The sequence below is a fragment of the Nuphar pumila genome, chromosome 12, assembly GCF_984573655.1.
Source record: "Nuphar pumila chromosome 12, dmNupPumi1.hap1.1, whole genome shotgun sequence".
Taxonomy (NCBI): Eukaryota; Viridiplantae; Streptophyta; class Magnoliopsida; order Nymphaeales; family Nymphaeaceae; genus Nuphar; species Nuphar pumila.
In genome coordinates this window covers 11,280,288-11,306,001 of record NC_143260.1, presented here as the reverse complement: position 1 = coordinate 11,306,001, position 25,714 = coordinate 11,280,288, and the positions used below count along the sequence as shown (strand labels likewise).

Genomic DNA, 25,714 nt, shown 5'->3' with positions numbered 1-25,714 from the left:
TTTACTTTTATGCCCTTAAAGATAAGTGATATTGCAGTCAATTTTCTGTTGTTATTTCTAATTTTTATGTGATAGAAATTTTCACTTAAAATTTCAAAGAAAACTATACAGTTGTTGGCTCTTTCTATAGTTGTATATAGTTGTAGAAAATTTGTTTTGGTTCTACTAAACTGCGAGAAGATGGACTGTGTCTATTTATGTTGTTCATAACCAATTTGACTACTTGATGTGTGCATGCATGTTACAACAAAATAATATGCTTATTTCTTTTGTTGCTATCTATGTGGATATTGGATCCTGAATTCTTATATTTGCCAAAATTTTATAAAATTTAAGAAAAAAATGATGAGTAAATTTGTGCTTTTGAACCGGCAAAGAATGATAAGTTAAATGGAATCAACTTTTTGTGTGAAAAAGAAGAATCCCATTGGCCTCAGCCCTAAAAAGCATAGAGTATGTGTTGGACAAAGAAATGTACGAACCATGACAAGACAACCAAAAAAGATATAAGTGATTACAAAAAGTTTAAGAGAGATAATTTACTAGCGAGGACCATCATGCAAGCTTATATGGAGGACGACCACATTAGGGTCATTGAGGATTACCCTACTACAAAGGTTTTTTTTTTTGCTATTTCGGCAAAATATGACACAATGTTGAAAACTAGCATTTAACTCCTCTTAGAGCAATATAATTCTTGTAGGATGAAGGAAAGTGACAATGTCATAAACCATGTGAATAAGATGTTGGTGATAGCCAAAAATTTCATTCCTAATCATATGCAAATATCTATGATCCTAAACAGTTTGCCTTCATCTTAGAAAATAGTCACAAGTGCTCTAAAGCCAAAACTTGAATCTGATTGAGCTTCAACCCGAATTAGCAATTGAACAAACTCATTTGAAAAAAGACCAAAAGAGTGAACTACTGATAGCCCAAGATGTTGCCGAAAGTAGTCGTAAACTATTTAAACCCCACCAATTCAAGAGAGGACCCAATCAAGATTTTGGCAAATATAAAAAAAAAAGTTCAATATTCTGAAAGCACAAGAAAAAACCTCTAAGTTTAAATGCTTTAAATATAGAAAACCTAGGCATATTAAGAAATATTGCCAATCTCGCAACTATATTAACAAGATTAGTCACAACAAGAGGAATGATGAGAGTTTTGAAGAGATTCGCATAGTCTCACTACAAGAAAAATGTTGATTAGCGACATACGTTATATGTCGCTAAACAGTTTAGCGACGGATTAACGATGGACAATGTCTGTTGCATAATCCTGGTCACTAATTAGTGATAGAAGTTATTTGTCGCTACTTTCGTCGCTAACTTATGATAGATTAGCGACAGACATGATCAGTCATGAGTACGTCACTATTTTAAATTAGCAACGGATAATATCCATTGCAAGTTTGTCGCTATTTTAAATTAGCGACGGAAATTATCCGTCGCTAAATTTAAAAAAAAATAAAAAAAAATTGCTCCCTATCGGGCGGTATTCCGGTAGCAATAGGTCGGACTTGTACTGTAAAATCCGTGAAATTTATGAAATTCTAAATGAATAAAACGGAGCAGTTATGTGAAATAGTAAGATTTTAAGTTAGACAGTATAATTTTTTTTATGACTTGTGGTTTCTAGAACGAAACCTGTAACAAACTCTCAAAGGTGGTATTTGGATCCGGATCTTGGCAAGATCCGATGATCCGACCCGACTCACAGGGCCCAATGGGAAAATCTAATGGTTTCGGGATAATAGCGTGAGATCTGAAACACGTTTAAGGTAAGAGAGGGCAAGTTTAAAACCAACGGGTGAAAAATCCACCTGAAAATGGAAGAAATCCATCGACAAAAAAAAAAACGTCCAAATATGACATAAATAGAATTTTCTTGCAAAAGTAAACACCAAGTGATGGTGTGGTGTAGTGGTAGGATGCACGGTTGTGGGGAGCCACAACCCAAGTTCAAAACCCCGGAGTGCCCACTTAGAAATGAAAAACATTGTTTTTTTTCATAAAATCCGGAACAAGACTAAAAGAGTTAAATACACTTTAATTCACACACTTTGCAACGAAGAATAATGTAGCACAAGTGGTGGGGCTCGTTACCCCGTAGGTTGATGACCCCGGTTCAAAACCCCCTATGCATGGATTTTTCATTTTTGCACCAAAAGAGGATGATGAAAAAAAATAAATAATAAATAAACTCTACCTCATAACCACCTCCCACCAAAAACTGCTGGAGTGGTTTTAGCTCCTCTTTTTTTCAAGAAACAAGAAAAAAAAATCCCACCAAATGGGGGAGGGTACCACAAAAGAAAAAAAGATGGGAAGTTGAAGATACATTTGCCAATGTGAGGGAGGGGCAAAGTTGGGACTTCCAAGCACCCACTAAAAAGGTGGGTTGGAAGTTGGGTTTTTGAAAACCAAAACTCCCCTACATGGGGAGAGAAGGAATTAAAGGTGGAGGAAGAGAAAGAGTTTCAGATTTCTCTTTCTCTCTCTCTCAACGTTTTTCCTTTCCCTCTCTCACGGTGGTGGTCGACCCCCATTGTCGGACGGCGTGGACTCCCATTATCAAGGTGTGTGTTGGCTCCAACGTGAAGGAAAGAGAACCACCATTATCGCCGGCAAGAAGCTCCAACAAGGTAAGGAGTCTTATGTTGTATGTAGTGGTCGATGGCCTGTAGTGTAATTATGCTGCAGCACTATCATGATGTATTGAGTCGACACCATCAATAAGGGCTGGCAGCAGGATAGTTAGTTCGTTCAAGGGGTGGACCGAGTCACTTCAAGAAAAAAAAATCAGATGTAGCGTCATTAGATAGGGACTTGGACTCAAGATTTTATATAGATTTGTTCAAGTAACCATTAGTTTCATTTAGATGTAAGTTTACATCTAAAATGTATTCGGATTCTCATTGGTTGTGTTACAGAAAACCTGAAAAACAAATTTATTAATTTAGCGTATCATATCTGGAAAGTTGTTTGTTGTTTCTATTCATTTATACATAGTTAAATAATAATTAAGAGCATGATAGGATATGTGCTGAACGTTATCATCTGTGTAAAAAAAAAAAGAAAGAAAAACGTGTAGTTAAAATAATGGGCTGAAGGATCATGCTGGACATACTATTATGCTGTATGGGTTAGTATGTTTATACATATATTTAGTTCCTCAAATAAAGATCCTGAGGTGTAGATATGAGTCTCTCATCTTGAGGCATGCTTTTTTGTTTTTATGTGTTCTACTGTACACGCTGGTGGGTTTAACTTGTTACAATATGTGTGGGTTTAACTTGGTACAATATGTACCTGGATTATACAGTTAATGTTAGGGCTGTATAGGGAACACGTTAGTTTATTTCTGGTCATAAGGGAGCACATTTATGTGTATTGATGATGACTATATAAACAAGTATGAAACAGAATGTGTTTTTATGAAGCTGGACACCCTGTTTACTCGTTTGGGTGTTTAATTAGATGTCGTACATACTGATTTGCATCTGACAAGAGACGTTCTTTACTACTTGCAAACATGCAACTATGTGATGTTAGAAAAAACACAGACTTTTGGAGTATGAAAGCAAGTGTACGAGAGGTAGTATTGTAAGACAACATTTGCTAAAGTCGTTATTTTTTTGGCTTATTGATTCCAGCCTCACTCGACTACACCAGGAAAAAATGGGTCAATGGAGGCCTCTTCCGGTCAGCCCTCCTTGTCATGCATCGATATGGCCGACACAGGCTGGCCAAGCCGATAGGTGTGGAATATATATATATATATATATATATATATATATATATATAGTAAAAATAATAATAATATTATTAATTGGCACTCATCTAGAGGCTCGATTTGGTTCCAGTTGAGACGGGGCCGTTGTAAACTGACATAACTAGAATTGGGTGAGCTCGTTATGTGTCACCATGGCTGGTCAGGACTGTACACCGTTTGGGTGGGTCCTGTGCGGGTGGGTGTCAACGAAGTAGGCCAAGGGAAAGGACCAGTTTGTGACTGGTGCATCAGCCACTCCCAAACGGAGGCGGGTATTGAAGTGATAATCTGGTTTGGGTCATTTCATGGCCACAAAACTGCTGATCAATTGGTCGGTACATGTTGGGTGTCAATCCTTAGGTGCCTAAAAGCACAATTTTTGCTGGAATTGGAAGTGTTGAAACGAATAGTGGCACATGCTACTATGTCGTTGTTAACCATAAGGGTTACCACAACCACTAGTTCGGTGGTAATATTGTACCACTTTCGTTGGTGCGGGGTCGAGACCCATGCCGGTACTAACTAAGCTTATGACAGCTGATACTTTGGGTGAAGTCCATATGACTTCACTATGGGTGTACGTAAGAATATATATAAGATGGCTCGGTACATGGGATGCAGGTGCATACACCCTCGTGCAAGGCTTAAATGAAACTGTGGGCTTCGAGTCAAGCCATGTTCGGAGTAATGCTATGTTGATGGTGCTTATGACACCTTGACCTAGAAATGAATACTATGTGTGTGAACCTCAAGTGGGTTTCAGGATTTTGAGAATCCTCTGTGGTGCGATGACTCGCACAGGAAAATAATTGAGAAATCAAATATGAGATTTTTTGAGGCTCTGGGTATACCTGAAAGAAGGTATATGTTACCAGACCCCTCGTAGTGCGATAGCTCGCACTTGGTTATAAAGAAAATGTAAAATGAAATATAAAACATAAAACCTTTGAGACTCTAGGTATACCTGAAAGACGGTATATGTTACCGGATTCTTCGAGCTCTGGGTACACCTGAAAGATGGTGTATGTTACTGGACCCATGGTCTACCGTAGATAGGGTAGGTGGTACAAGCTTCGTGGACATTCTTGTTTTCGTGAGAGCTAGGCGTCTCACCAGGTCCCCAGTCCACGAAGTTAGGGGACCAGGACTACCAGTATGTCCTAGGTGGTAGATCCAAGTCTTCTGCAGAAGTACAGGGTGCATCCTAATTCTTGTTCTAGCCACTGGGGAGTTCTCTCTCGATCATTGACCGTCCCCTTTGGATATCCGTACGGCTAGTCATACGGGTTATTAAACAATAGACCCCCGTATGGTCTCGGTCCGCTACGAGGTCTATGCCTGTGCGTACCCACAGGGTAAGAGTAAGATAAACATTAAGTAAATTAAGTTAAATGAAATACTCCTTCTTGAAGAATCGTGAACTGTTGATATGACTTTCGTAAAACTTGTAGAATCTACGACTTATGCTATTGTGAATAAATGTATCTTTAGTTCAGTTATCTTTTGCACTGTATCATGAATTAGAAAGCATAATCATTTTCTTAGAATGATATAAATTTCTATACTGGTTATATCTATAGTTGTTGCACATAATTGTACACATGACACTGAGCACCACATATAAATATAATGCTTCTTATGCAGACAGGGGAGTCTGATCCTTCTGCTTTAAATATTTTTCAGGTAGTAATTAAATCGGAGCATCGTTGGCGTCGCGTATGGAAGTAGTCAAGAGATCTCAGTTTTTCAGTGTTTACTGTTTGAACTCTGATTAGTAGATTTACATTTCTGTTATGGGATGTAATTAATGACATTAATGTTTCAATTAATGAATGGTATGTTTAGTACTTCTCTGTTTTACCCTGTAATGCACCCGACTTGTGTTTTTCGCACTTCCGTTATTTAAAAAAAAAAAAATTACTCCAAAATTTTTACTATAAAAAGTTGGGGCACCCGAGCGGCACAGCCCGCCACTGTGGGGTCTTTTGCACAGAACCGGCATGTTCTCTGGCGCGCTCTCCAGCATTCTCTCTGGCGCGCTGTCCAACATGCTCTCTGACCTGGTTCCCTGCTTTTCTGTCCCAGCCCGCCATTGTGGGGTCTTCTACACAATGCAAGAGAGTGCACCTCCGAACCGATGCACTCTCATGCGCGCTCTCTAGCGCCCTCTTGACCTCCGGCCTGGCCCGCCACTGCGGGGTGTTCTGCATAACGCAGTGGTTGCACCTCTGAACCGGTGCGCTCTCCGGCACCCTACCGACCTGGTTCCCTCGCTTGTCCGTCGACCTGAAACCATAACCTCCAACTGAATCGTTAGGCCAAGAATGAAAAGCCACACTCGGAAAAGAAAACGACTTACCAGACCGAAGAGGTCGGGCTGGCCTAGTCCTCTAGCGTCGGTGGGCGACTCTGACTCCTCTTCTTCCTCGCGTTCCTCCGCCACGAAGTCGTCATCGTTCGAGAAGTCATCGGTTTAAATTTCGAACGGGGAGAGAGGGAAAATTTTGCGCCTTAGATGGGGCGGTTTAAATCGAAAATTAGCGAAGAGATTAGCGAGAAAATTTTTTCATCATTAATCCATCCCTAATTAGTGAAAAAAAAAATTCTTCACTAATTTCATCGCTAATTAGCAACAAATTAGCTATAGAATAATTCTGTCGCTAATTAGCATTTTTCTTGTAGTGTTTGGCGATGGAAAAATTTTGTCGCTAATCTGTCGCTCATTAGCGATGAAATTACGAGAGAGATATTTATGTCGCTAATTTTGCAAATATTTCAAATGTTAGCGACGGATATTTTTCTCTCGCTAATCCATCGCACATTTGTGACGGAAAAAATCTGTCGCAAATATCCGTCGCTAATCCACATTTTTCTTGTAGTGTCTGCGTAATATCATAATGTTTATTCGTTGATCAAGATATCTCAGGATGATGGGTGGACTCTACAACTACCCATCACATTGCAAGGAGCAGTGGACCTGAAATTTTTTTGACCTAGAGAGCATCATGTATACATGAAAAACAACACATATTGCAATGTTATAGGAATTGGGTCATATAGATTGAATGTGTTAGGCACTAATGTTCTTCTAACAGATGTATTATATGTAACATCCATGAGGAGAAATCTTGTATCAATTTCAACCCTAGCTAAGAAGGGCTTTGAGGTCAAGTTTGTTCCAAATAAGATCATTGTGGGTAAGCATAGTCGAATTAAGTTTGAGGGTATATTCGACCAAGGTCATGGTTTGTTCAAGCTGAGTATTTCTTAAATGAATAAAGCATCTACTTCTTCTGCTTACATAGATAGTGCATTATCCATAAATGTGAATGTCTAGCATGAAAGATTAGGTCATGTTAATTAAAAAAAATGGTTAAATTAGTACTAATGCTCGATTTTGATAAGAATCCTTTAGTAAGCATAGTCGAATTAAGTTTGAGGGTATATTTGACCAAGGTCATGGTTTGTTCAAGCTGAGTATTTCTTAAACAAATAAAGCATCTATTTTGTTTACTTACATAAATAGTGCATTATCCATAAATGTGAATGTCTGGCATGAAAGATTAGGTCATGTTAATTAAAAAAAATAATTAAATTAATACTATTACTTGATTTTGATAAGAATCCTTGAAAAAACAACAAGAAAGTCTTTTCCAAAATAAGTGATTAGAGCATCTGAATTATTAGAGATAATTCACAATGACATATGCAAACTATTTAGAGTTCAAACCAACATGATTGGTGATTTTTCTAGATATAAAATACATTTACTTAATATCACATAAGTTTGAGGCATTTAAAAGTTCAAGAAATATCATCAGGAAGTTGAAAATCAACTTAATGATATATCAAAATATTAGTGGTGAATATATTTCGATGAAGTCACATGTAGTCAAATCAATCTCTCCATGAGTTTAAAATTTCAAATTTAGGGGTTCCTCATTTAGGAAGATAGGTGTGGTTGGTAGGAGTCTCCTCATGGTGGAGCGTTGCAAGTTCAAAACCCATCATAATAATTGGTGGGGTCTGCCTAACCCCAGCTTGCCTTTAAAAAAAAAGGATAGCAAATAATTTATATGGAGGGTGAAAGAGAAGCAGTCATTCCTACACCTTTTTATTTTAACTTTTAAAGCAATATTCCATTATGGGACTAGAATATTCCTATCCATCATGTCAAAACCATCAAAGCAGCGGCGATTCATCCACTTGTTTTGTTTTGATTTTTCATGATAAAGATTCTTCACCAAAATACGAAAAACCCTAAACGAAGCCCTAGCCATACGTGGGCCACCTCTGAAAGCTATGAACACACACGTCCACCAGTGAGGTTTGGTTGATGCCTTTCATCCACTTGTTAAATGACATTTAGAATACCAATCTCATTATTTTTGTTTCAACCGTTGACTGGAAGCAGATCAGGTCATGCTGAAAATGAGCGTTTTTGCTCATGCGGACATCGTGGCCGTCTGTTTGCATTTTGGATGAATGCCACGTGGTTTTGTTGACTTTTGAGCTTTTTAAAAAGCAAATCGGATGGCCACGATGTCAGCATGAGCAAAAACGCTCATTTTCAGCATGACCTGATCTGCTTCCTTCATTTTGTATGCTATACGCCGTGTTGTCAGTATCGGTATTCGCCCTGAATCCGATACTCAACTGAATCATTTCAGTATCAGCCCAAACATAATAAAAAATTATTATGTGTCAATCATAACATGACACATGTTAAAACCATTAAAATAATAATAAAAAATATATTTTTTATATTTATTAAAAAATAGCTTGTCAAAATTCTGCCAATACGGTACGATGTGTATCGGCCGATACGCACCGATAGTAATAACTTTGCTGTGGTCTAAAAAAAAATTTTGTTGAACCCATCCAAGAACCAGCCTATCCTTTCATAGTGTTCTGTGTGTAATTCATCAAGTGGATGAACGGCATCCAAGGCAGCTCCGACGGTTTACCTGATGCGGCTCTCATATTCATCTCACTTGGAAACGTGACAGTGGAGCCCATTGTATTTGGCGGGCACTCGCTCCCGCTAACACTGGCCAAACTGTAGAGAGAGATGAGCGTTCCGTCGTTCTCTTCCTCTCGCCCTCCTTTCCTCTTCCTCTTTCTCTTCTGCTGCTTCTTCACTTCGATCGCCGGTGCGGCCGACGATCGGCCCGGCGACGAGGGCGCGGTCATTCAGATAAAGTTCCCGGCGGAATCGCTCAGGTTCGCGAACTCGTCGACGTTCAAGATCGCGTTGTTCGCCGATCTCCACTTCGGAGAGAATACGTGGACGGATTGGGGCCCGATTCAGGATATCAATTCCCAGGCCGTCATGTCGACAGTTCTCGATCGGGAAAAACCGGGTGAGGAGAGATCGTTTTCTTTCTTCCTTCTTCGCTTCTGCCACGTCTCTTCATCTTGTCTCTACTCTGTTTTGGGCTTACTTGAGACGAAGAATGGAGTTTTCTGGCTTTTTAAGGTTTTATTGACATAAATATACGTTATAGTGCTCGATGTGAGAAGTCCGGCACATTTCGTGTTTCTCAGTACTGTCTTTGTGTTATCTGGATCTGAATTGTTCTGGTTTTGAGTTGCCGTACCTGGATTTAGAATTATCCTTGTTAACTCTGCACATAGTTCATGACTTGGTTACATGAAGGCAAGGGCTGCACTATTTTCATGTTTTCTAGCCGAAATTGGTCTACTTTTACGTTTTTTTAGCTTTTCTGTTACAGATTTCTGTCGGTTTCTGTGTCTTCTGACACGATCAACTATGAGTTTATGTTTGCTAGAACGGTCATTACAAATTCCTGACATCTTAGAGAACATATAGTTGAATTTTGCTCTGGTTTAGGTGATTTACTTTGTTTAAGGCTTCAAGTATGCGTTTTTGATGCAATGCGTTGGAATAACTTACATAGTTTTTGCGTTTTTATGTGTTGGAAATACACAATCTGTGGAGACATGACGCAAATCCGGGATCGGATTTACAAAGAAATTACCAACTACGGCTGCCGCTATCAATTATCTAAGAAAATCTACCAATATCTAGAAAAGCGGGAAATAAACCAGAAATTAATAGAAATTAAAGTAACTGAATTTCTCATCTCAAACTCTAAATAAACTCTTAGATTTTTCAACTTGTTTATAGGTGAGAATTCCTAATCACAATCAAAAGAATGCATGAAGACATTTCGTCTTTGCAACAGCTGATTCTGATTCACTGTTCTGTAACTAAAGCAGATTCCTTGTTTCTATTTCTATTTCCATTTCCAATGGGAAAAAATATTGTAATGCTTTGAAAGAAACGATAAACTCAAATCGAGGACGTCTGATAGAATTGATGAGCATGCTTTTACATTCGGAAACACATGAAATCTAGACCAAATTCGTGCACATTTGGTTTCATGAACTTTTTCAGGAATTTGTTTCAGCAAAGAACTGTTTGATTATGTAATGAAATATCCAAAGTTGGGACCTTTGATTGTATATTTGAACACTGTTTAATCTAACTTTACATTTAAAGGACATAATGTCCAGTTTTTTTAATAAGCAAGAATTTATCCTGATTTTAATTTTCTTCAAGCCTTTTCTTAAGAAGATGGATTCTGCTCTGTGTTCAGCTGATCCAGATCCAAATACAGGATCCAACGTGGGTACAGACTACAGAGTCCCACATGATTCCTAGCAGAGACTCCTGATCAGAAGAACTCACTTCCAAGTGGGACACTCAGTCAGACTCATCTCCACCAAGGAAACCAGTCTTGTACAGACTTTGAAAAGCTTATGTATTGTACAGTCCTTCCCAGGCTTGATTGTACTAACGAGAGACCTAATCAAATAAGGAAACTCTCTCTTGTATAAAATTATTTAAATGAATGCATCACGCTCCCTCTCTACGACAAGTAGAGAAAGTGAGAGTTTCCCCATGGATGTAGGTCACAATAGACCGAACCACGTAAAATATGTTCTCCTGTGTGATTTTCTCAAAATCATGTGGCTTGAATCTTCACATGGTATCAGAGCCAAGCCTAGTTCCTTCAAAACCGTGATTGTGGTGTGCCCTACTAGTTGTTGGTTGATATGACGTCAAGTTCAACAAGCTCGTCTTCCCTGAACTCTGATCCTGCAATTCAATGGAATGTATTTTCCTCTCTTGTGTCCATCAAGTTGGATAGAGACAATTATTTGCTATAGCGTTCTCAAATTGAGTCTGTGATGTATAGCCAGGACCTCATCAAATATGTGGATGACTCCTTCCCTGTACCAAATTTGTACATCAGAGAAAGTGAACTATTAAAATCAAATCCAGAAATTGTTTTGTGAAAACGGTCCGATCAACTCACATTAAGTTGGATAAAGGCCACGGTTATAGAAAGTATATTGGGACAAATCATACATGTCCCATCTGAGCGTTATAACAATCTTAAGCGTCTCACTCAAGTATTTGTATCCTTTAGTTGAAGCGTGACCTCCAGAATGTGAAAAAAGAGAAAAAGTCCATGTTGGAATATTTAAATCATGTCAAGTTCATTGCGGATTTCCTATGCATAGTTAATGAACATGTCTTTGATGGAAACTTTGTTCAATTCACTCTGAATGGTTTCTTCTGAGATTATGAAAGTTTTATAACAACAGTTACCATATTTGCTCTCAATAAGCTGCCTAAGTTTTCTAAGATTTTTTATTTACTTCTAAATCAAGAAAAGTGACTTCAAATGTTTAATCAGAAGTCTACCCAATCTGTTGAAACATTAGCCACCACCTTTTTTCTCTCAAAGAGAATGTGGCTAAGGTTGTGGTGGCCATGGTGGTAGAGGAAGAGGGGGATATTTTAATCCTTTCTTCCAAAATCTTCAAAATTCTCGAGGACAGTCTAAGGTAGGGTTATCAGAAGCGCCATAGCATATGGGGAAGCACGCTTTCCCCAAAGCATGTTTCGGAAGCGCGAAACGTGGTGCTTCCAAAACGTGCGGGGAAGCGCCAAAAAAATTGGGAAGCGCGCTTCCCAATTTAGGGGAAGCTCGTTTTCCCTTATTTTTTTATTTTATTTTTTTGTGTTTTTTTTTTCTTACTTTTTTCGCTTTCCCCTCACTTTTCCCTCGCTTCCGATTTGCTTTTTAGGTTGCTTTCAATATGCTTTCTAGGTCACTTCTGAAACGGTTTGCTTGTAAATCATCCTGTGCTTCCCGCTTCTTAAAATTTTGGAAGTGCCTCACTTCCCGCTTCCGCTTTCCGAATCGCTTCTCGCTTCCGTTTTCCTGACTAGCAACTCTGGTCCAAGGCGTCCCAACATGGTCAAAAGGATAGTCAGGTTATTTGTCAGTTTTGTGGCCGCAAAAATCATACAGCTCACACTTGCTACGACATACCAAAAGCTTTCGCTACCATGACTCTCAATAATATGCTAGACTCTATGTGGTACCCTGATATTGGTGTCATGCACTATGTTATTTCAGAAGATCAGAGTATGACAAGCAAGAGTGAATATCATGGGACAGATGGTGTTATGATAGGAAGTGGCTCGCAGTTGCCTATCTCCAATTCAGGTAACATGTCTTTGCGACATGGAAGTGTTTTAAGTTAACCGATGTTCTCCATGTTCCTTCCATTAAGCGAAATCTATTGTTAGTAGTTAAATTTTTTCGAGATAATAATTTTCTATTTCAGTTCAATGCTAATGGATTTTGTGTTAAAGATGTACGAAGCGGGACTACTCTCCTAAGAGGATTGAGTAAAGGTGATCTTTACCCATGGCCACAAGGACAGTTAAATTGGTCTCCCAAAGTTAGTTTTGCCTATGTTAGTCCAAAAAAGTTTGGATACTCTGATGAAGTATGACATTATAGGTTGGGTCATCCTGGGATCAAAGTTTTGGAAACATTAGTGAACAATAAATCTATTTTATAAAATTTACATTAGTGAACATTATTCTGATAAAAAGAATAAACTTGAGTTATGTTCTACTTATGAAATTTATAAAATTCACAAGTTGTCATTTGGGGAAGCAGAATTTTTTGTGCAAGCCTCTTTAGAGTTGATTCATGCAAATCTATGGGAACCTACATTGACATCATCTCCGAAAGGATATCGGTTTTATCTCTTGCTTGTTGATGACTTGTCTAAATTTTCATGACTATTTCCTCTGATTAAGAAGTATGATGCTTTTTCATGTTTCATAAATTTCAAAAATAATGTGAAAAAACAACTTGACAGTCAAATCAAAATATTTCACAGTGATGGCGGAGGAGAATTTGTCAATGAGAACTTTACATAGTTGTCTTGTCCTTATACTCCCAAGCAAAATGGTGTAGTAGAAAGAAAACATAGACATGTTGAAATTGGGTTGACTTTGTTGTACCATATCTCTCTGGACCATAAATTTTGGGTAGATACCTTTAGAACTGTTGTATATCTCATTAAGTGAGTTTCTACACCTAATCTTGACTGAAAATCACCGTATGAAGTGCTCTTAAAACGTGTGCCTGGGTATGAGCATCTAAAAATTTTTGGATGCACATGTTATCTCTATTTGGTTCATTATGTCAAGTCCAAACTTAATCCAAAATCTAAACCCTACATTTTTTAGGGATATGGCGCAAGCTACAAGAGATATTTGTTATGATCATATGACCAATAAAATGTTTATCTCAAGCATGTTGCCTTTGATGAAGAAAAAAAATTATGCTGAAAAGAAAGAGCCTACTACCATGCATGAAATGTCCAAGTGGATACAAAGTCAGAAATCTGGACTTATTCAGAGTCTTACCTCCACTAAGACCGCACAAGAAAGTCCAGTGTCCACCTATGAACCCAATACTATTGCCCAGTCACATTGAAACTGTGTTACCAGCAGAACCGTGCCATGTGTCTACTTCTGAAACCGTGGTACCTCTTCAGTCATCTTACCAACCTAGTCCTACGAGTGATTGTATTGTGACCGAACTCCCACCTCCGAGCATCGCCCCTGTTACTACTCTCCCAAGTCTTGCGCCTTCTAGGACACATCATATGGTTACTAGGTCTTAGGATGGTACGTTGAAACCTAGGTTATTTTTCAATTCTAGATATCTTATTGCTCTCTTTAGTGAACTAAGTCACGAAGATCAATAACCGTCCTCCTTTGGTCAGGCAATTTCTAAACCTAAATGGTGTCGTGCAATAGAAGAAGAAATCAAAGCCTTTCACCAAAATAAAACCTGGACCTTTGTCCCACCTGACAAAGCCTCAAATCTTGTTGGGTGTAAGTGGATCTACAAGATCAAAAGAAATTTAGATAGAACTATAGCTCATTATAACGTCTTGTAGCCAAGGGATATAGTCAACAAGAGGGGGGTCGACTACTTTGAAACATTCAACCCTGTTATTAAACCCACATTAGTTCGAATGGTTTTATTGAATATTGTCGGCTTGGGATGGCCCATTCACCTGCTAGATGTTAATAATGATTTTTTGCATGGTATTTTAAAAGAAATTTATATGAGTCAACCTCTTGGTTTTGAAGATAAGAGGCATCCTAATTTTGTATGTAAGTTGAATTGTGTCATCTATGGGTTAAAAGAGGCTCCTCGAACATGGTTTGAGAGACTTCATGTGTACCTAAAGAATCTGGGGTTTGTTGAGTGCAAGGCCGATTAATCCCTGTTTATCTGTCATAAGAATGATTTTCATATGTTTGTTCTCATATATGTGTTAAAATGTACACTCAAAATCAATATTGTAAGTATAAATATATATACTTATATACATAGAGATACGTATACATATATTATATGTATACGTATCTCTATATATAAGTATATATATTTATACATTTCTCTCCTTTTTTTACCCGAAAGGGTATTTTTGTCATTTTACATTTTGCGCATATTCCATTTGGAATATGCTGTAATTTTTCCATTATTTTTTGTAATTCTTTTAATTTTTATTTTTTTCTTTTTTGCACTCTCAAAAAGTGCATTGGGGGTCTCCCCAATAGAGTCGTTGGGGAGCCCCCAACGGTCACAATTGTGACTGTTGGGAGCTCCCCAACGACTCCTTTGGGGAGCCCCCTCTTGCCTCCTTCCTTCTTGTATAAATAGGGGTGTTCCCCCTTTGTATTTTTCTAAGCTTGAGAGTCTCAAGCATTTGCTTTTTATAAAGTACATGCATTATTGCATGTTTATTATTTATACGCTTTTTTGCGTATTTTGTTCAAGTGTTGTGGGAGTGCTTTTGTGCACTTCTTTTTCAAAGTATTTGTGCGTATATGCGTATTGTCTCTTCGTAGACAATTTCACATGGTATCAGAGCTCGATTGGTGATCAAGGATCGTGGGATTCTTCTTTTTTCAAGTGCCTCAAAAACCGTGCCTTCAGATACTTAGAAGTAGAAGTGGTGGATCTCGCTTCTCAAATATTTTAGAAGGATCTTGTGCAAGCTAGAAGTTGAAGCATTGTGTTGGTACGCCTCCCTCTCCTTTTCTTTTCTCCATAATGGGTGAAAAAGAGTCTCACTTCGCGCTTGGCTTCAAGTTGAATGGGTCCAACTACCATATTTGGGCCGGGAACATGGAGGCTCACATAAAAGGTAAAGGATTATGGGGTTATGTGCAATGTTCAATTCCGGAACCGGAACCCAAAATAACCATGATGGACGGAAATGAAATCAAGATTCTTGAGGGAGAAGAAAGGATCAAAGCTCTTGAAGAATACTCCAAGAAGCACGACGAATGGGAGATGAAGAACTTCAAGATTCTTTCTTGGTTCTTCGCATCCGTCGAAACAAAGATTAATGCCAACATTATCAAGTTCAAGAAAGCATCGGAAGCTTGGCATTATCTCGAAAAAATGTATACATCAAGAGATCTTTCCCATAAGTATTACCTTCAAAAGAAGGCTCTCTCCCTTACTCAAGGTGAAATGTGCATTAGAGAATATTATGCCGACCTCTCCTCCATTTGGGATGAGCTTTCCATGCTTGAACCAAAATGGAGTGGAGAGGCAATTGAACTCCGCCACAAGCAACTTGAAGAAGATCGGTTCTTCAATTTTTTGAATGGGTTAAGACCGGAATTTGAGCAAATAAGGTCATCACTTCTATCCTCATTTACCCCTCCATCTCTTGAAGATGTTCTCACCAAATTAAGTGGTGAGGAAACTCGTATGAGTTTATGTAAACAAGGACCAAATGTTCTTGTGGTTCCTTGTAATCATGAAGAAAACAATGAGGTTAATGCCGTATCAAGACCCGGAAATAATGTAAAGACCTATCGTCCTCCTCATTTTAAATTCCAAAATCAAGGATGAGATGGTGGACAAAGAGGAAAGAGGGACTATAGCAAGACTATTTGTCACTTTTGTAAGGAACCGGGGCATATCAAGCCCGTATGTCCCAAATGGAAGAAACTTCTAGCTATGGCCACCACCGGTGTACCACAAAAGGAAGAGGCCTCATCAAGTGGGTCACTCTCGTTGAATCAAATTGTGGAGGCTCTTCAACCTCTTCTCAAGGGAGCTACATCCGGCGCCGCCGTGTCTACCTCTTCCATTCCAGGTAAAGTCTCTTGGCTTTTGGACTCAGGTGCATCTTTTCATATGTCCCCAAACATGTTTTCACTTTCCGATTTTTCAAAACATGCTTCTCCATCTTTTGTTTCCACTGCGGATGGAACCGCTCTTGAAATTAAAGGAATAGGTAATTTTGAAACTCAAGATTTTTTCATTCCAAAAATTAGATTTATACCTAAACTTAACTTAAACCTTCTCTCTGTTTCTCAACTCTCGGACCATGGCTGCGATATTAAATTTTCATATGACAAATGTTTAATACAGGATCGCCGGTCCGGGAAATTGATTGGGGAAGGCTTTAGAAAAGGAGACTTATACTATATGGAATCTCTCCAAGTTCCAAAATCTTTTTGTAATGTTGCTCGGATCAAAGATATAAACATATGGCACAAAAGACTTGGTCATCCTAATGTCACCAAGTTATCTTATCTACATTTTGCAAAGGATCTATGGAAAAGTTCTTTTTCTTATAATGATTGTATTCTCGGAAAAATGCAAAGTTTACCTTTTGAGCAAAGAACTATGTTCTCATCTAAAACCTTCGAAATTGTTCATTCCGATGTTTGGGGACCCACACCTGTTGTCTCAAAAGGAGGCTTCTCTTACTATGTTATCTTTGTGGATGATTTCTCCAGGTATTCATGGATATATTTCCTAAAATACAAACATGAAGTTTTTACATGTTTTAAAACCTTCCACTCAATGATTAAGAATCAATTCAATAGTAATATAAAGATTTTTAGAAGTGACTCTGGAGGAGAATATCTATCCAACCAATTTAAAACATATCTTGAGGATCACGGAATTATTCACCAAAGGTCTTGTCCTAAAACCCCTCAACAGAATGGTTTGGCCGAAAGAAAACATAGGCACATCATTGAGACCACTAGGACCCTGCTTATTTCTCAAAACATTCCTAAAAACTTTTGGGCTGAAGCAGCCCTCGCTGCTGTTTATCTGATAAATCGCTTACCCTCTAGGATATTAGGAAAAATATCCCCTTTTGAGATCTTATATAAACTTGAACCTGATTATAATAGGTTACGTGTTTTTGGGTGTAAATGTTTTATACTTACGGATAAAAACGACAAGCTCTCTCCCAAAGCTATCCCCTGCGCCTTTTTTGGGTATTCCGAAACTCAAAAAGGGTTTCGTTGCTATGATCTTCGGGATGATAAGTTATATGTTTCTAGAAATGTAACGTTTTTAGAAAATGAGAGTGGATTTGAAAAAAATGTTTCTCAACAAGAAAATTTTGATTCCTTTTTTATTTATTGACTAGTAACGATGATGTATCTAGTGATGATGATGTATCATCAAACCACGATGAGGATGGTAATGTTGAAGAACATAATCCTCTCAATGATCAAGAAAACAGGATTTCAAGTGATCCGATAACCTACTCCCGTAGAAACCAAGACACCTTTAGAAGTGCCATTGACCAATATAGTGAGCTTGTTCCTACTCTCGATCACCGAAGATCTGAGAGAAATAGGAGACCGCCAACTCGGTTTGTCTCTTTTGATTCTTTTTCACCCCGGTATAGGGGCTTGTCTTAGTGTCATTCATTCTTATTTTGAGCCAAGGAATTTTGAAGAAGCTAAAAAATGTATAGAATGACAAGAAGCCATGCAGAATGAACTTAGTGCTCTAAAAAGGGCTGAAACTTGGGATTTCCAAACTCTACCCATGGGAAAGAAAACTATAGGTTGTCGATGGGTTTTTAAAGTTAAAACTAAAAGCGACGGATCCCTCGAAAGGTATAAAGCTCGCTTAGTTGCTAAAGGGTATGGGCAAGAGTATGGAATTGATTATGAAGAAACTTTTGCTCCTGTAGCCCGAATGGTTACAGTTAGATGTCTCATTACTATTGCATCTATTAAAAATTGGAACATTTTTCAAATGGATGTGAAAAATGCTTTTTTAAATGGTGATCTTAACGAAGAAGTATATATGGATGCCCCACTAGGCATGAAGATTCCTGAAAATAAAGTTCTTCGTCTTCGAAAGGCTCTTTATGGATTGAAACAGGCCCCCAAAGCCTGGTATGATAGATTTACCAGTGTAATGTTGGAAAATGGTTTCTTCTCATGCTATACTGACACTGCTCTATTTACTAAGAAATCTAAAGCAGGGATTGTAATATTATTGCTCTATGTTGATGATATGTTAATTACAGGTGATGATGTTCAAGGAGTCAAGGGTATTAAGTCCGTCTTGACTTCAAAATTTGAGATGTCAGACTTGGGTTTTCTGACATATTTTCTTGGAATTGAGGTTGCTTATTCGCAACGTGGTTATTTTTTATCTCAGTCCAAACTTGCTTGTGAGATTATTGACAGATCCGGGATTTCTGATGACAAAGTATGCGAAACTCCTGAAGTTGTGGGAGCAAAAATGAAAATTGACGATGGTGTTCCTTTAACCGATCCTACCCCTTACAGGCAGCTGGTAGGTTCGTTAATGTATCTTAGTATTACTAGACCTGACTTATCACATGCTATACACATCGCCAGTCAGTTTCAGCACGCTCCCACAACCGTTCATATGAGTGCTGTTCTTCGCATCGTCAGATACTTGAAGGGCACAATAAATAAGGGAGTATTTCTATCTTCTTCTTCTGATTTAAAATTACTTGCTTATACTGACTCAGATTGGGGAGGTGACCCTAGTAACCGTCACTCTACCATTGGTTTTTGTGTTTTCCTAGGTGAATCTTTGATTTCATAGCGGTGTAAAAAGCAACAGAAAGTCTCTTTGTCATCCACTGAAGCCGAATACAGAGCCATGGCATCCACTACCATGGAAATTGTATGGATTCGACAACTTTTGGAAGATATGGGAGTACCTATCCGAGAACCAACAAAGCTGTGCTGTGACAATAAAAGTGCAATCTATATTGCCAAAAATCACACCTTTCACGAGCGAACAAAGCATATAGAGATGGACTGCCATTATGTCAGAGAAGAATACTTGAAGAAGGTCATTGATCTACCATACGTGACGTCTGAGTATCAACTTGCGGACTTCTTCACAAAAGCTCTTTGTTCGCCTAGATTTCATTTCCTTCTGGACAAACTTGCGGTTATCACACCGTAAGTTTGAGGGGGGGTGTTAAAATGTACACTCAAAATCAATATTGTAAGTATAAATATATATACTTATATACATAGAGATACGTATACATATATTATATGTATACGTATCTCTATATATAAGTATATATATTTATACATTTCTCTCCTTTTTTTACCCGAAAGGGTATTTTTGTCATTTTACATTTTGCGCATATTCCATTTGGAATATGCTGTAATTTTTCCATTATTTTTTGTAATTCTTTTAATTTTTCTTTTTTTCTTTTTTGCACTCTCAAAAAGTGCATTGGGGGTCTCCCCAATAGAGTCGTTGGGGAGCCCCCAACGGTCACAATTGTGACCGTTGGGAGCTCCCCAACGACTCCTTTGGGGAGCCCCCTCTTGCCTCCTTCCTTCTTGTATAAATAGGGGTGTTCCCCCTTTGTATTTTTCTAAGCTTGAGAGTCTCAAGCATTTGCTTTTTATAAAGTACATGCATTATTGCATGTTTATTATTTATACGCTTTTTTGCGTATTTTGTTTAAGTGTTGTGGGAGTGCTTTTGTGCACTTCTTTTTCAAAGTATTTGTACGTATATGCGTATTGTCTCTTCGTAGACAATTTCACAATATGATGATGATATTATTATTACAGGGAACTCTTATGATAATGTTAAACAGGTTATTGATAACTTTGGCAGTGAATTCTCTATCAAGGACTTGGGCCCTCTTCATTACTTTCTTGAGATTGAGGTAGTTCATGAATCTGAATCCTCGAGGATAATGTTGTGCTAGAGAAAATATATTTTGAATATTTTGGTTAAAACAGGCACACTAGATTGCAAACTTATGGTTACTCTTGCTGCACCTAATGTGGTTATTTTTAAGCATGCTGATATACTCTTAGAAGACGCGACTCAGTACAGAAGCATCATTGGGGCCTTGCAGTACGTCACCTTTACCAGGCCAGATATAACCTACTCAATTAATAAGGCTTGTCAGTTTATGCATGAACCTATAGAAGATCATTGAGTTCATGTCAAACGAATTTTGAGTTATCTTGAAAGGACCTTAAATCTGGATATGCAAATTCAGAAGTCAAAATTTCTTATGCTGATTGAGCAGAGTGCTCAGATGTTCGTAAATCTACCAATGGTTATTTAACATTTTTGGGACCAAACTTGTTGTCTTGGAGCTTTACCAAACAACGTACAGTTGCTAGGTCCAGTATAGAAGCTTAATATAAAGTAGCAACTAGAGTGGTTTTTGAGCTTATTTTGGCTCGAGCAGTTGCTGGCAGAGCTGAGCGTGACGTCTGAAGAAGCTCCTAATTTGTGCAGTGACAATCTGGGTGCCACGTATGTAGCAACAAATCATGTATTTCATGCCCGAACTAAACATATTGAAATCAACTATCACTTTGTTCAGGAAAAGGTTTTCAGAGGTGATATTATTGTGAAGTTTATTTTTTCTCAAGATCAAGTGGTTGATATCCTCACCAAACTTCTGGTAGGATCAAAGTTCAATCAATTTAGATACAAGCTCAATCTCAAAGAGATCAGCTTGAGGGAGCGTGTTAAGGAAATGGATTTTGCTATGTGTTCAGCTGATCTAGATCCAAATATAAGATCCAACATGGGTACAAAGTCCTATATGATTGTCAGGTCTGATACTGAGACTCTTGATCAGAAGAAGTCACTTCCAGGTGGGACACCCAGTCAGACTCCTCTCCACCAAGGAAACCAGTCTTGTACAGACTCCAAGATGCTTATGTATTGTAGAGTCCTTCCTAGACTTGATTGTACTAATGAAAGACCTAATCAAATAAGGAAACTCTCTCTTGTATGTGATTATTTAAATGAAGGCATCCCCCTCACTCTCTACCTCAAGTAGAGAGAGTGAGAGTTCCCCATGGACGTAGGTCACAATAGACCGAACCACGTAAAAGATGTTCTACTGTGTGTGTGATTTTCTCAAATTTGTGTGGCTTGAATCTTTACACCTTTTAGGGGTTTGACTACTGCAATGAACTTTGTGAATTCTGAGCTTAGAAGTTTAGGCTAATTCAGTGTTATCTGAACTTAATTTCATGATGATTTCAGTTCATCTATTACATTACCATTTCGCAGATTTTGTGATTTACTTGGGAGATGTCATTACAGCAAATAACATTGTGATCCAAAATGCAAGCCAATATTGGGATCAAGCTATGGCACCAACCAAAGAGAGGGGGATCCCCTGGACTTCAGTGTTTGGTAACCATGATGATATGCCATTTGTGTGGCCGCCAGAATGGTTCTCATCGTCTGGAATCCCTGAAATTCAATGCTTGGCTTCAAATTATACCTTGTCTTGTATGTTGGGTTCCTTTCACCACTACAATCAACCCTTGTTCTTTTCCTTCCCCAAAAGTTTGGTTGTCACTGTGAGTTTTCACCGCAGATGGAAATACTTGCTATTTTAGAGGGACAACACGAAAGGAGCTTTTGGAGAAAGAGGTACAGAATGGTTTATCTTTTACTTCAGAAGGGCCATCATATCTGTGGCCAAGTGTGTCAAATTATGTATTGCAAATCTCATCATCAAAAGATGAAGAGGTGCCAATTGCTTATCTATATTTCCTGGATTCTGGTGGCGGGTCTTACCCGGAGGTAATTTCTGCTGCACAATCGAGATGGTTCCAACAGGAGTCTGAACGGCGCAACCCTGATGGAAGGTACTAACCTGATATTGGTCCTAACTTTGACCTTATTCAATAGAAAAAATGCCAAAATAAGTAAAAAGCAAAAATGTAAATGAGGAGGTATTTCATTACCCAATGTCAATAATCTTGATTTGTAATGCTTCGATAATTTTCAATTTACTCAGTAGGAGTGCATTGAGAAATTTTCAAGGTAGTTTATGCTTCTTTTTTATAGCAAGCTCAAGATAGTGTGAGTCGGATGGAAACTGGAGGTGCCCAAAGAACTTAAGTTATATGATCATTACAAAGGATCAGCTTGGTTGAGTAGACCAGGATGCCTCTTTAAAAGCAGCAAAGGGTCTTTTTATTGTCTTGGCTGGCTAGCCAGGCAAAATAAGTTTATCTTGCAAGTTCCTCATTGGAGTGGCTCCACTGATTCAGCTACAGATTTGTATCCGCATGTGATTGCTTAGTGTAATTCTTAAAATTAAACAACAGAAAAAGAAAAGGAAAGAAACGTTAAAAAAGAAAGAGAGTTTGCAGGGGGAAGTTATCAACATGAAGTAACACTAAGCTACCTAAATGTTGCACCTTTGGCTCGTATTTGAATGACTTTTGAATCTTTTGTCTTTTGCAGGGTACCAGAAATTATCTTTTGGCATATACCAAGCAAAGCTTTTAAGTCTGTTGCTCCTTGGCTTGGAATACATAAACCCTGTGTTGGATCCATTAACAAAGAGAAGGTTGCTGCTCAAGAAGCAGAGTGGGGCATGATGGACATGTTATCTGCTAGAAAATCGGCCAAGGTAATATGCCATAGGCCAAACCACTTCTAGCTATCTTGGCAAGATAAAAGCCTGGGTGCTCAAGATTTTGTCTTTCTTAATATTCCAGATTTTATTTATGGTGGTATTTTTTTTCTCTAACCCTCTGGTTTGAAATTTTGTATCTCACAAATGGCTCTGTTTGGGTCTGTTGCAAGTCATATATGATATTTCTTGCATGGTCCACTAGGCAGGGGATTGAGCATTGATGCCCTCATGGAAAAAAAACCTCAATTTTGTGATGAATACCTAATAATTAAAAAATTTGGCCAGCTAGTTCAGGCTTTCTATGTCCCTTTGTTGAGATGGTTGAATTAACAATGAGTGCCTCATAGTATCAACTCTTATGGCTTGATATGATCAATATGAACAATTTTTTATCATAGAATCACCCTCATTATAGCATTGTTTATGAAAATTTTTGATATTTGTGGATGTCTTGTCTTTTAGAAGGATGTAAGCTGTTTAATAAAAAGAATTAGGGTCTTTCCTTTGCAAGAAAGAATTTCAGCTTATTGTCAACTTTACAGAGATCAGGTACTTTGTTTGCTGGATATTATATATTCTTCATGTGGTATCAAAGATGGAATCTTAATCTGTGAAAAAGAAGAAAATGGAGTTAATGTGCAGTCAAGGGAAAGTTAATGCGCAGATAAGGGAATGATCCAATACATTAGAGTTGGACATCATATATATATATATATATATATATAGAGAGAGAGAGAGAGAGAGAGAGAGAGAGAGAGAGGGTAGGTGCTTTAACATTAGGTGCTTGAGATACGTGCTTGATGGGTTTTTAAGGTCTTCCGCTGTTTTTTTCGCAGTTCCCACCCCATAAATGTGTTGGACATGGTTGATTTACGAGGAATCCACTCCTGGATCATGTGTTTTCGATGAAAATAATGATATTTGGAGCCTCAAAAATTTACACAGATTTTGGACCTTTGATTTTTCGAACCTTATTAAAATCCATGCATGTGTCAGAATTGAACACTTTAAGAGCTAATCCCTATAAAATCAAGTACATAGATCACATGTCAGAATTTAAAAATAAAACTAAAAAAACCTTAAAAACCCATCAAGCACCTACGATCTACTATATATATATATATGAGTCATGTGTGGGTGCTTAATCAATAGGTTCTTGAACACCTACTTGATGTTGTTGAGCATCCATCGCGTGCACGATGGATGCTCAACCTTTTTTTACGCAAAAACGCGCAAAAACGAGTGAAAAAGGGTATTAGTGGCGCTTTTGCAGTGCTGCTAAAAACCTTTTCAAAATGCTGTGCATGTCTCTGCAGCTGATTGTGCGATTCTTACCAGACATGCTATCTTAATCAACCCCCGAAAGGATAGAAGTTACTGTCAATAAGTTCTCAAGAAAAATACCTAAACGGGGAATAGAAGTTACTGTCAATAAGTTCTCAAGAAAAATACCTAAAGTAATGTAATCAAACCCTTCCAAAATTGTGGGAATGTTTGTTTTGATAAGAAGAAATAGATTTGTAAATTTTCAAGGAATTCATTGCTAGGCTTCACTAAGTTCTCCATGAAAGAGATATTTGTCACTGCTTGGATGCAACAGTTGTTGAAATTTGCAATGATAATATAATTTTTAAAAGTACTTTATGTGGCCTGCCTTTTTCTCTTGCATGTTTGTTGAACCCTAGTCACAGGTTTTCATTGTTTTCTGTTCACACTGAATGCACTAATATATGCTGGTCAAGTAGTTGCCACTTGCCAGAACTTCATGGTTTCTCTGCAAGAAATTCTTTTATGATCACTTCATAAAGAAGAAAATGATTCATATATGATTACCTTTAGCATGAAATGGAGAGCTAGTCTAGATTTTGAAGAAATCAAATAAAAATAAGTTGGACCAATAAACTGAACATCCACATATACAGACATGGGCTTTTCTCCCAGTAACCTGCTGATCCTACTTCAAAAGTTTTTTTTCTTTTCAGAAGTTATCATTCATGTCAGGAACAATAGAAAGGAAAAACTGAAAATTGATGTATCTTGCTCTATAAGCAGGCAGTGTTTGTTGGTCACAACCACGGGTTAGATTGGTGCTGCCCTTACAAGAGTTTGTGGCTGTGTTTTGCTCGTCATACTGGTTATGGTGGATATGGTAATTGGCCAAGGGGAGCTAGGATCCTTGAATTGAATGAGCATCCATTTTCACTGAAATCTTGGATAAGAATGGAGAATGGTGTGGTACATAGCAAAGTTACATTAGTTTCTTGATTACATAAAAGATCTGATCTTATGGACACTACAGAATAAAGAATTATGTGCAACCGAGGTACTTAGGAGCTTTTATAAATTGTCATGTATCCTTTGTAAATATTAATTTGTGCCTTAAAGGAGTTATTTATGTATGCCCTAAACTCGGTAATATTTATCGTGTATATTTAGTTTGCATCTTTAACAGTTACGTCTTTTATGTGTGCCCTGGACTCAGTGTAGTACTTAATTATATGATCAACAGATTCATGACACTAAGGACTCACTGTGAATGGCAAGGTTTTCTTGTAACTTTATTTCATATTTTTTGACATCTATTCTCAATTTTTATCTATCAAAAAAGAGAAAAAATAGTGGAAAAACAAAGTTGGATTAATCTATAAACTATTTCAGTCTCTTATTGTTTGCCTTCTCATCATATGAGTGAATCACATGCCAGTGGGGCTTGGACAACAATGCGGCCATTTTTCAAGTACAGCTTTGAACAGTTCAAATAGCTGTTTGCTCTGCTAGACATCAATTTCTGATGTTGCATCAATGACATCAACCGCCAGCC

The 25,714-nt window shown here is 37.9% G+C and overlaps 1 protein-coding gene across 3 annotated transcripts; it reads left to right on the top strand.

The window, feature by feature from the left end:
• The first annotated feature begins 8,811 nt into the window (after positions 1 to 8,811).
• Positions 8,812 to 25,416, top strand: PAP16 (purple acid phosphatase 16). 3 transcript variants are annotated; one of them, XM_089982345.1, is made up of 5 exons: positions 8,812 to 9,140; positions 21,561 to 21,752; positions 21,841 to 22,114; positions 22,719 to 22,887; positions 24,946 to 25,416. In XM_089982345.1, the coding sequence occupies exons 1-5, from the start codon at positions 8,849 to 8,851 to the stop codon at positions 25,156 to 25,158; spliced, it is 1,140 nt and encodes a 379-aa protein (XP_089838471.1). In that variant the 5' UTR covers positions 8,812 to 8,848; the 3' UTR covers positions 25,159 to 25,416. The 3 variants fall into 3 exon arrangements, with proteins under 3 accessions (XP_089838471.1, XP_089838470.1, XP_089838472.1); XM_089982344.1 differs by having other exon boundaries at positions 21,528 to 21,752; XM_089982346.1 differs by lacking the exon at positions 21,561 to 21,752.
• The last annotated feature ends 298 nt before the right edge of the window (positions 25,417 to 25,714 follow it).